This window comes from Coturnix japonica, chromosome 23 (assembly GCF_001577835.2).
Source record: "Coturnix japonica isolate 7356 chromosome 23, Coturnix japonica 2.1, whole genome shotgun sequence".
NCBI lineage: Eukaryota > Metazoa > Chordata > Aves > Galliformes > Phasianidae > Coturnix > Coturnix japonica.
In genome coordinates, this window is record NC_029538.1 from 3,583,830 (window position 1) to 3,593,460 (window position 9,631).

Genomic DNA, 9,631 nt, shown 5'->3' on the forward strand with positions numbered 1-9,631 from the left:
GCTCCTTCTTATTGGTTGAGCCGTTGCCTAGTGATGGTGGGTAGTGACGGTGTCATGTCGGCTCGGACGCTGCCGCTGTTGTTCCTTAACTTGGGCGGAGAGATGCTCTATATCCTGGACCAGCGGCTGCGAGCACAGAGCATCCCCGGAGAGAAGGCTCGGAAAGGTGAGCAGCCCCTTTCGAGGCCTCACCGAACCCCGGCTGCCTGCGTTGGGTCTATGGGGAGGGAGGCCGGACGTTGGGGCCTGGCCTAGGCCTCCCCTGAGCAGCAGCAGGCCTTGGGTAGCCCTCCCTCATTGCTCCTATAAGGCCAAACCAGCAGAGATCTGTTGTTCCTTTCAGTTTCTTGGTAATAATCCCCTTAATAACGCAGGAATGGGCACGCTATGGAAGGACAGAGCAATAGGACATCACTCAGCCATAGAGCATTTCAATGTGTCCTCATAAGGAGCCTTGGGGACATGGTTTCAACCCCCCCACGGTGTCACAGTGGTTGTTCACACGTTTTATCTGCAAACAGAGCCCCTCTGTAGATATCTCGCAGTGTTTTTATAGCAGTGGCTGCTGGAAGGTGTTAGTGAAGGTAATTTGTGAGGGGTTACAGTGGGATTGAGCTGGCTGTGCTCAGAAGGGGAGCTGCCACTTTCCCCTCTGTGCTGCTGGTTGTGTAGCCTTCACTTTGTAGCTCTGAGTGATCTTAGCTGTGTGTGGTGAGGATCTGAATGGGGTCTGCACCATCCCTGCATGTATGAGCTCTGCTGTCATCTACACTGAGGTGTTTCTTAACGCTTAAAGCCGCTCACTGAAATATTGCTCGCTAATAAGTGCAAAAAACACAACCCCAAAGCAATGAAACCTGCTAAATTTAAATCAAGGCTGATGTTTTTAGCTTCAATCAAAGGTTGCCAGGTAGCAGAAGGACATCAGGCACCACCAGGGTTCTTTCTTGATAAGAAAAAAACCAAAGACCATTAGTTAGATTATCTCTTTTTCTTTATTTCTTTTCTCCTTGAAACTCCCATTCTTACTTCTCGAACTGATGTTTTTTGTTTTGTATGCTTCGTGTAGATGAATGGACAGATGTGGACAGGAAACGAGGTACTGTAATCTCCTGGCTGCATGCAGTTGATAACACCACTACATGCACACATGAGGCTCGTTGTATGTGAACACACTATATGCTGTTCTGCAGCCCTCCAGTGATGGTGTCAGGGAGGAGTGATACTCATTAAAAGGTTCTTTAGCTGTAAGTAGGAAATATTTCCCAAAAATATTCATTAACTTAATGAAGGTGATGTCTGTAAGCAGATCATAATCTGTTATCAGAGTGATTTTTCTAGCCAAAATGATACACGTGGTTTTCAATGTGTCAGCATTGTGAAGTTTTTCTGCTTAATAGCATGAATTTCACCTGTATATAATGCATTTCTCTGGGATATTTCTAATTCACTGCTTAGGGTTTCAAAGAGTGAACTCCAGGAGAGATTCAAGGCGCTTCCATCCAGCTGCTTACCCAGCCCTGCCTGCGGTCACCGTCCTTGCAGCAGAGTGATCATAAAGGAGCATTTATCCACACTTCAACCAAGCTCACCTTGACTTGAATGATCACCAGGGATGGTTTGAGCTCAGGTTTTGCTGAGGTGTGAGTGTGATTTCCTCCTAGATTCAGCTTGCAAATGGTGGCCTCCAAGGTAGGGGTGCAGTGAGCAGCTGGATGAGAAAGTAAATCTCTTAAATGATCACATTTTCTTTCTGTCAGGTGAACACCAGTGTCTTTAAGCAGCTCCCTTTTAAGAGAGATCAAGGTTATGATTTCTCTTCTGTTTTTTTCAAAGTTTGTGGGTTCTGAACATTTACTGAGGGTAAATACTAATAGCTTGGATTTATCCCCCAGCTCCTCACTACCATTGCATGCTGTTTCTAAGAACGTGCCTTTCCAGCATTTAATATCTCAGAAGTATAAAGGATTACATGTTCCTCTCTTTTATCACTACTTAGGAATAGAAACATGCAACACAAATTACTTTAATTTTTAAAATATTTGGTAGATTTTACTATTTGCTTTTATCACATCCAAAAGGGAGATAAGCTTTATAAAATCCTGCTTTATCAGATTCAGATGATAAAGGCACAAAAATAGATCTCTTGTTGACAAATCAGAGAGGAAAAAAGCCCAGTCTGTGAGTGCTGCTCTTGGGATGATCTCTGAAACATGGACATAGAGCAGCCAGCAGAGCCTATGGCTGCAAATAAAGGCAGCCAGCAAGGCACTGCCTGCATCAGCTTTGTTAGGAGCTACAGACCTACTGCAAACAGAGTGTGTGACTGCCTCGGACTCGTACCATTCCCTTCACTGTCTTGAGTGTCTCTGGAGAAGCATGAGCACAATCCAGATGTAAAGACCACAGTCTCATGTCATGCATACAAGCCATGTTCCGTGATGGCACAGTAGGCGTTGGGATGTGTCTGTCTGCAGTGACATGACACATGCAGGCAAAAACCTCCGTAATCCTCAGCTTATCTTCTGTCCATTGCATTGTCTGTACTCGGTTTCCCTCTCCCCATCCCGGTTGATGAAATCCCCCTCTGCTAAATTGCTTTTCTGCTATGTTGCTTGGCGTGCCATTACCCCTGAGCTAACGCTCCTTTCTCTTTTATTTTCCATTGTCAGAATGGTGTAAGTATGTCCTTAGGGACTGCCTATATTCCAAGATCTCTTCGCTGTGTCATTATCAAGCCTACCTTGCGAGGTTTGCCCTTCACTGTGATATTTTATGTCTTTCTCAGTGATTTTTCATAGCCAATACAAGAGATTTTAATTTAAGAAGATCATCTTTGAGGCTTCTCATGTGGTTAATACAGATTCCATTCTGAATATCTCCCAGCTGCAGTTGCACAAAGTATTCCTCTTGATTGCAGAAGTTCTTATTGTTATCATAATTGATTACATGCAAAATTCAATATCACAGAATCACAGTATATAATAATATAATCACAGTATATCACAATAATATACAATATTACACCGTGTTTTATTTTCCCCGTTGAAAGAAGTGAGGATTTTTGCATCACGCTGCAAGTAGAGGTTGTTTTGTGGCTGGTTCATCTGAAAAAGGTGCGAGAGGAGGGAATTCTTTTCCATTTGTAATGAGGCTTATTTTTAATCCACACTTCAGAAGGCACTCGCCCTCTAGAAACAGCTGTCAACGTCCAGGTGCTCTGTATCTATGACAGACCCAGCAGTGTTCCCTAGGTAATAATCATACAAGAAAAGATGAAGTGAGTGGTACATTAACTTTGCTTTGCTTTTTCTTTGTTGCTTCCCCTGAGATGTCTCTAATCCATCAGAATTAGCAATCATTACAAGCTTCAGTAGCAGTGATCTGCTTAGGGAAATTCATGCTTGTACAATAATTTCTGTGAATTGAAATTGATTTTTTTTTTTCTTCAGTATTTTTCTGATAGGGAAATAAATGTTTGTTTATGGTAACGCTGTAGAATGTATCAGCTATATGATAAAGGCATCGAATCCAGCAGGAAAGCTGGCTGGCCCTGCCTGGATTGCATTGCTGTGAATGCACCCTTAAATACCTGTTGGTTGTAATCTGGGTCAGGGCATTTCCAGTCATTCATAGGCTTCTGTTTAGAAGAGAAACAATGGTTTTAAGGGCAAAAAGGGAACAGAGAGAGAGAGTTAAATATGGCTTGTAAGAAATACATGTAAAATAAACCAACCAGACTGATGAAAACAGTCTTCTTAGGAAGCAGAACTGAAGCTTTTCCGGATAATACATGCCAGCACAGCCTGTAAACAAAATTATTTTAAAAGAGGATAGTGCTAGTCGTCAGTGCAAAAACAAGACAACAAACTCAGCCTTATTCCCACTGGAAAACAAGGTTTGTTGTCTGCATCTCAGAAATATTTCTGCCTCAGGGGACAGTAGGAATCATGCTGCTTGCTTAGAACAACATGGCACTGAAAGAAGTGCCTGAATTAAGGCATAGTGTTCCCCATACTGCTGCTGGTGTGGCTCTGCACCCTCGTCTCAGAGTAAGTGTTGTGTGAGCCCACAGTGTCCAGGTTTGTATGGAAGGATGAGGTGAGCGCTGTGTTTCTGAAGCAGAAACAGATCCTCTCTGTCTTTACAGTTATGAATGACATCATCACAACCATGTTCAATAAAAAATTTATGGAAGAGCTGTTTAAACCACAGGAACTCTATTCCAAGAAAGCTCTGAGAACCGTGTATGACCGGCTAGCTCATGCTTCAATCATGAGACTGAACCAGGCGAGCATGGATAAGGTAAAACAGTGATCTGTGCTGTCCTCACTGTGCTGTACTTTGGTGCTGTAATTTGGGAGCATTTTGTAACAAACCTCTTCCCACTGGATTTCTTGGTAAAAATGGCTCTAAGATGAGAAAAGAGTGAGAAAATCTGTTGTAGTTCCAGATAATTCAGCACCTTAAGTGGAAATACTGGTTTGAGTTTCATATGTAAGTGGTTTTGAAGAGGTTTAGTAAGCACTCTTAATCAGATTTTTTATATACAAAAAGTCTATACATATATATATATAAAAATATATATATATATTCCTGTGTTGACGCTCACTATTTTCAATTACAGGCAGAAGAACTCTTGCCTGCAAACAGCATATATGGTGGTAAAAGCAAAAAGTCACAGGAACTTGCTTACCTGTCATATGGTTGAAATTGGCCAGCAGTGTTAAAGACTGCTGGAGAAACCAATGGGACAGTGTCATTGTAGAGGTGTTATTTTCTTGGGAAACAAAGCTAAAATGGTTTCCTTACCCTTAAGCAGGTGCTAAAAGAAAAGAATGTTTAGAACCCTTTCTGCACGAGCATGGAATTGTTGCTGTGTGCATTGCAATGGAACCAAAATCTCCCGTGTTACTTTGCAGCTGTATGACCTCATGACTATGGCTTTCAAGTACCAAGTCCTGCTGTGTCCCCGGCCCAAAGACATCCTGCTGGTCACGTTCAATCACCTTGATGCCATCAAGGATTTCATCTGCGATGCCCCTGGCATTCTGAACCAAGTGGATGAAACTTTCCGACAGCTGATTGAGGTAAGAATCCTTAGCAAGGTGGAGAGATTTTCCTCTTCCAAGTTGGTCTTAGGGACTAACTGCTGCATCAGGCAGTGCCCCATTGAGTGTGGAGCTTGATACACATATCAAGCATGGATTCAGTGGCATGGGTCCCTTACAAGGCCTCACCTTGGGGTGTTTCTCTTCCAGGTATATGGCAGTCTCTCTGCTGGTGAATTTCAGCTCATCAGGCAGACGCTCCTCATTTTTTTCCAGGACATGCACATAAGGGTAAGAGTCCAGCATAACTGGTGGGTTAGAACAGAAGGAGGTTTGATCGTGGTTAGAATATGAAAGTGTCTCATTATAACCACACTACATTTGGTTTTGTTGCTTGAGCTTTTCGATCATCTCGATGTGCTCGTAATTTCAGCCTTTATCGTTTCACACCCTGAGCACATCTAGTACAATAATACTGAATAATTCTAAGATGTTCTGGAGGAGAAAAAATAGACCTAATTGCCTGTTTATTTCAAAGGTGACCGTGTAGAATAATTTCAGATTCAGGTTTACATTAGTGCATGTTTCTGGGAAACCAACCCCAGTCTAGGCAGGAAGACTGCAGAGAGTTCAGAACAGAAGAAATGTAACTGATTTTCTAGAGGATGGAATGTTCTTTTTCAGGTCTCTATCTTTCTGAAGGATAAAGTGCAGAACTCTAATGGTCGCTTTGTGCTGCCAATATCAGGCCCTGTTCCTTGGGGTACAGAGGTTCCAGGACTCATCAGGTGAATACTGTGTCTCATGTTTCAAAGATAGCTGAACCTCCAGTAAGTTATTGGTAGGGCAAGGTCTGGCACTAAGTGACCCAGCAATGAGATACTAACTGTGTGTCTGGTACTCCCTATTCCAGTAAATTAGCTACTAGTCCTTTATCCTTTAAAACAGATATTTACCAATGTACAGAATAGGGTTTTATTCCCTTTTTTATGTACAGTAAGCAAAGGGTACAGGACTGAAACTCAGTAACAGATGTATTAAATATGTTTCAATATTGGGTTGTCTTTAAGGATGTTTAATTGCAATGGAGATGAAGTTAAAAGAACCGAGTTCACCACTGGTGGAAATTACGTCGCTCCTCAAAGGGAAGGATCTTTTGAACTTTATGGAGACAGAGTCCTCAAACTTGGAACAAATATGTAAGTCATTTTTGTCCTACATAGAAATATGAATTAAAATGTGATTATGGATTTGTTCAGAAGCACGTCTTCAGCCTTGGCTGTTTATTTTTTGCATCTTTGGCACTATCAGCTACTTTACAAAGTGATTGTGGAGAACAAAACGCACAGATAAATGCATGCAAACAGCTGTGGGAAGGAGCCACAGTTTGATGCATGACTATGGCAGAGCTGAAAATAGTGTCCTCATTGAGTACTGCGTGTTCTGTGAAATGGAAATGAAGTTTAATTGCATTCAAGGAATTATTTTTATTCCCTTCACATTTGCCTTAGGTAATTCTTCCATTCTCAGAATAAGAGTCAGTTATGTTCTTTCTTATGGCTTTGTTGCCTACATGTTTTAATGCCACCATACCCTATAAAATAGAACTGTAACATTGCAGTCCTCAGAAAAAAATATCCTGAAGTCACACTTAGGTCCTGTGCTGCTCCCTTCTATTTCTGTATCACAAATAAATAACAGGTTGCTTTTCCTGCTGTGTTCTCTCTAGGTACAGTGTTAGTCGGCCGGCAGAGACGCACACGTCAGGATCATCCAAAACCTTGGCATCCAGTGCAAAGGTTACTGCTTTTCTGATGCTGTCACTGGTAAAACTCATGACCCTGGCAGCAGTGTGTGTCAGTAAGGCCTGCAGGTGGTCACACACGGGAGAGGGGTTTCCTCTGGGCAGTTTCACTGCACCCATCAGACTTTACATTCTGTTTCCCCCATCTCTTAATAGCTGGGGTCACTGGATCAAGCACACACGCTGCCCTTCTCCAACTCATTCACTGGATAGCTGCATTCTCTTTCATTTATCTCCTTTCTCATGTAACATCATTTGAGTTAGTGCTCTCAGGGTACCTGTTTACTTCTTTCTCTCCAAACCTCAGCAGTTCTCCATGACCCCATCTGAGTGAGGCTATGGGCACGTTTCCCTAAGTAATAGTAGACATAAGCTGATGAAGTGGCCTGCTGAAATCTTGCTTCCTCTTTTTAACTTCTTCAGAAAACAGGGAGCTGAGTTTGCTGATTTCACTTTGATTTAGCTGGAAAACTGCCTTGTCCTGGGTCTAGAAATTCAAGCAACCACCTTATTAACCCATGACTAATAATGATGAGTTGCCTGTATCATTAACAGTACATGAATGTGTTTGTGTATATTGAGGTAATATGAGAATATAGTAGCTTTGTTAGTCCTCTTCTTCCTGGTAACCTGACCAATGAACCCATTGCTGTTTTCTGCAGGAGAATATAACCCCTAACCCTCTTGCTAAAGAAGAACTGAACTTCTTGGCCAGGCTGCTGGGAGGTCTGGACATCAAGAAACCTAGTGGCAGTGAGACAGGATTCCGACTGAATTTATTCATGACAGATGAAGAAGAAGAGTATGATGCAGCTGGTTGTGGTCTGGGGGTTGTGATTTAATGATACGTGGACAAAACCTGGAGGCTGAAGCTGATCCTTAACAGCTTTAATACTGCCTTCAGGTGATGCTGGGGCACTGACAGTCTGGTGTGTGCCTTCAGCACCCTTAGCTTTCCTGTCCTACAGTCACTTCAGAGAGATGCAATAAGTGAAGGGAGGTGAGGAGGCAGATAGGCTGGAGCACTGCAGCCCCCTCCTGGCAGGGAGACGTTTCCACTGCTTTACATTTAGCATCAGAAAACCCAAAGCAGGGTTCAGTCTCCAAAATGGGATCAGCATCCTAGTTTGCCTGCTAGAAACAGCAGTGCTGTCTAAATTTCTCATAGGTACGAGTCGCTTACCACCTTCTTGCATGGACCATTGAAAAACACTACTGACCTGTGGAACGGGTGGGATGTGACAGGATGGCACCACATTAAGCACTCTATATTTTCAATTAAAGGCAGGCGGCGCTGACAAGACCCGAGGAGTTCTCATACAAGGTTGTGAACATTGAAGCCACCGAGGTACGTTCAGCTGCAATTCACATACATTCAAACTACTACGATAAGAGCTTTATTTATCGCCTGGCTGAGCCTTTATCTCTACTCAGGAGCCGGCGAGGAGAGCGGAGCTGGATCGAATCATGGGCGACCTGCAGGTGGCGGAACAGTGCGAGGAGAGCTGCGGGAAGGGAGAGGACCTGCTGGCTCTGATGGACGGGTTGTGAGCCATTAAAGGCGTTTCTTCCATCCTGCCTCCGAGCCGACGAGTGGGGCGGGGACGAACGGGGAGGGATCAAGCGGGGCAGCGAGAAACAGGGGCCGCCCCTTCATGTTGCCGGGCGGTGAGTGGGATGGGGGCTAAAAGTGGGGTGAGGGAGCTGCGGGGGTGAGTGTGGGTTTTGGGTGGGGGTCTGAATGTGTGGGGTGGGAGTTGTGTGAGTGCATAAAGGGGGTGGGGGCACCCCTGTGTGCAAAGGGGGGGATGTGATGAGCACTGGGCGTGCAAGGGGAGGAGGCAGGCGATGGAGCTGCCATGCTGGTGTGTATATACACGAGTCCTGCAGGTGGAGGTGCTGGTGGTGCATCTCCCCATTCATATGCTGCAGCCCCACCATGGAGGTCAGCCACTCAGTCAAGGAGCGCACCATCGCCGAGAACAGCCTGGTGATCCTGCTGCAAGGTCTGCACGGCCACGTCACCACCGTGGATCTCCGCGACGAGAGCACGGCCACGGGACGAGTGTCCAACGTCGACGCCTTCATGAACATCCGCCTGGCCCAGGTGACGTTCACGGACAGACGAGGGGAGGTGTCGCAGCTGGACGAGATGTTCGTGGCGGGCAGGAACGTGCGCTACGTGCACATCCCGGATGGGGTGGACATCAGGGCCACCATCGAGCGGCAGCTGCAGGCCATCCACCGCGTGCGCTACTTCGGGGGCCGCGACAAGGGCAGGAGGGAGTTCCCTCGAGCCAAGCACAAATGAGCCCCATTCCTCAATCAACAGCCCAGCTTGGAAGCTCCATCCCTGTGTAATGGCAGCTACTCCTTTATCCCTGTCCTTATGTTTTTCCAGCTCTCAAACAAAGCCCTTTTGGCCTCAGTGCTTGGCTCTGCAGTGATCATTGCCTATAGGCTCTATAGGGCTGCCAGCTACTCCTCCATCCCTCTCTTTATGTATTTCCAGCTCTTAAAGCCCTTTTGGCCACACTGATCATTGCCTACAGGCTCTATAGGGCTGGCAGCTGCTCCTTTATCCCTCTCCTTATGGATTTCCAGCTCTTAAAGCCCTTTTGGCCTCAGTGCTCGTTGCCTATAGGCTCTATAGGGCTGTATCTATAGCTCCTGGGGCCTGGCTGCCTGCATGGGCCTGGTCTGAGGGTGGGCAGTGGGCAGTGCATGGGGTACTGCCATCATGGCGTCCATCTTAAGGCCTAGCACCACGCATGGG

General features: G+C 45.2%; 2 protein-coding genes across 3 annotated transcripts; both read left to right on the plus strand.

Moving 5' to 3' along the window:
- Positions 1-15: 15 nt before the first annotated feature.
- Positions 16-8,428, plus strand: OSCP1 (organic solute carrier partner 1). Of its 2 annotated transcripts, XM_032448963.1 has the most exons (11): positions 16-166; positions 1,070-1,099; positions 4,151-4,305; positions 4,923-5,090; positions 5,262-5,342; positions 5,736-5,839; positions 6,122-6,250; positions 6,781-6,850; positions 7,518-7,657; positions 8,140-8,203; positions 8,290-8,428. In XM_032448963.1, the coding sequence occupies exons 1-11, from the start codon at positions 34-36 to the stop codon at positions 8,404-8,406; spliced, it is 1,191 nt and encodes a 396-aa protein (XP_032304854.1). In that variant the 5' UTR covers positions 16-33; the 3' UTR covers positions 8,407-8,428. The 2 variants fall into 2 exon arrangements, with proteins under 2 accessions (XP_032304854.1, XP_015739177.1); XM_015883691.2 differs by lacking the exon at positions 1,070-1,099 and having other exon boundaries at positions 17-166; positions 8,290-8,427.
- On the plus strand, positions 8,416-9,284 carry LSM10 (LSM10, U7 small nuclear RNA associated). The gene is made up of 2 exons (XM_015883694.1): positions 8,416-8,523; positions 8,788-9,284. Exon 2 carries the CDS (start codon positions 8,795-8,797, stop codon positions 9,164-9,166), a length of 372 nt encoding a protein of 123 aa, XP_015739180.1. The 5' UTR covers positions 8,416-8,523; positions 8,788-8,794; the 3' UTR covers positions 9,167-9,284.
- The last annotated feature ends 347 nt before the right edge of the window (positions 9,285-9,631 follow it).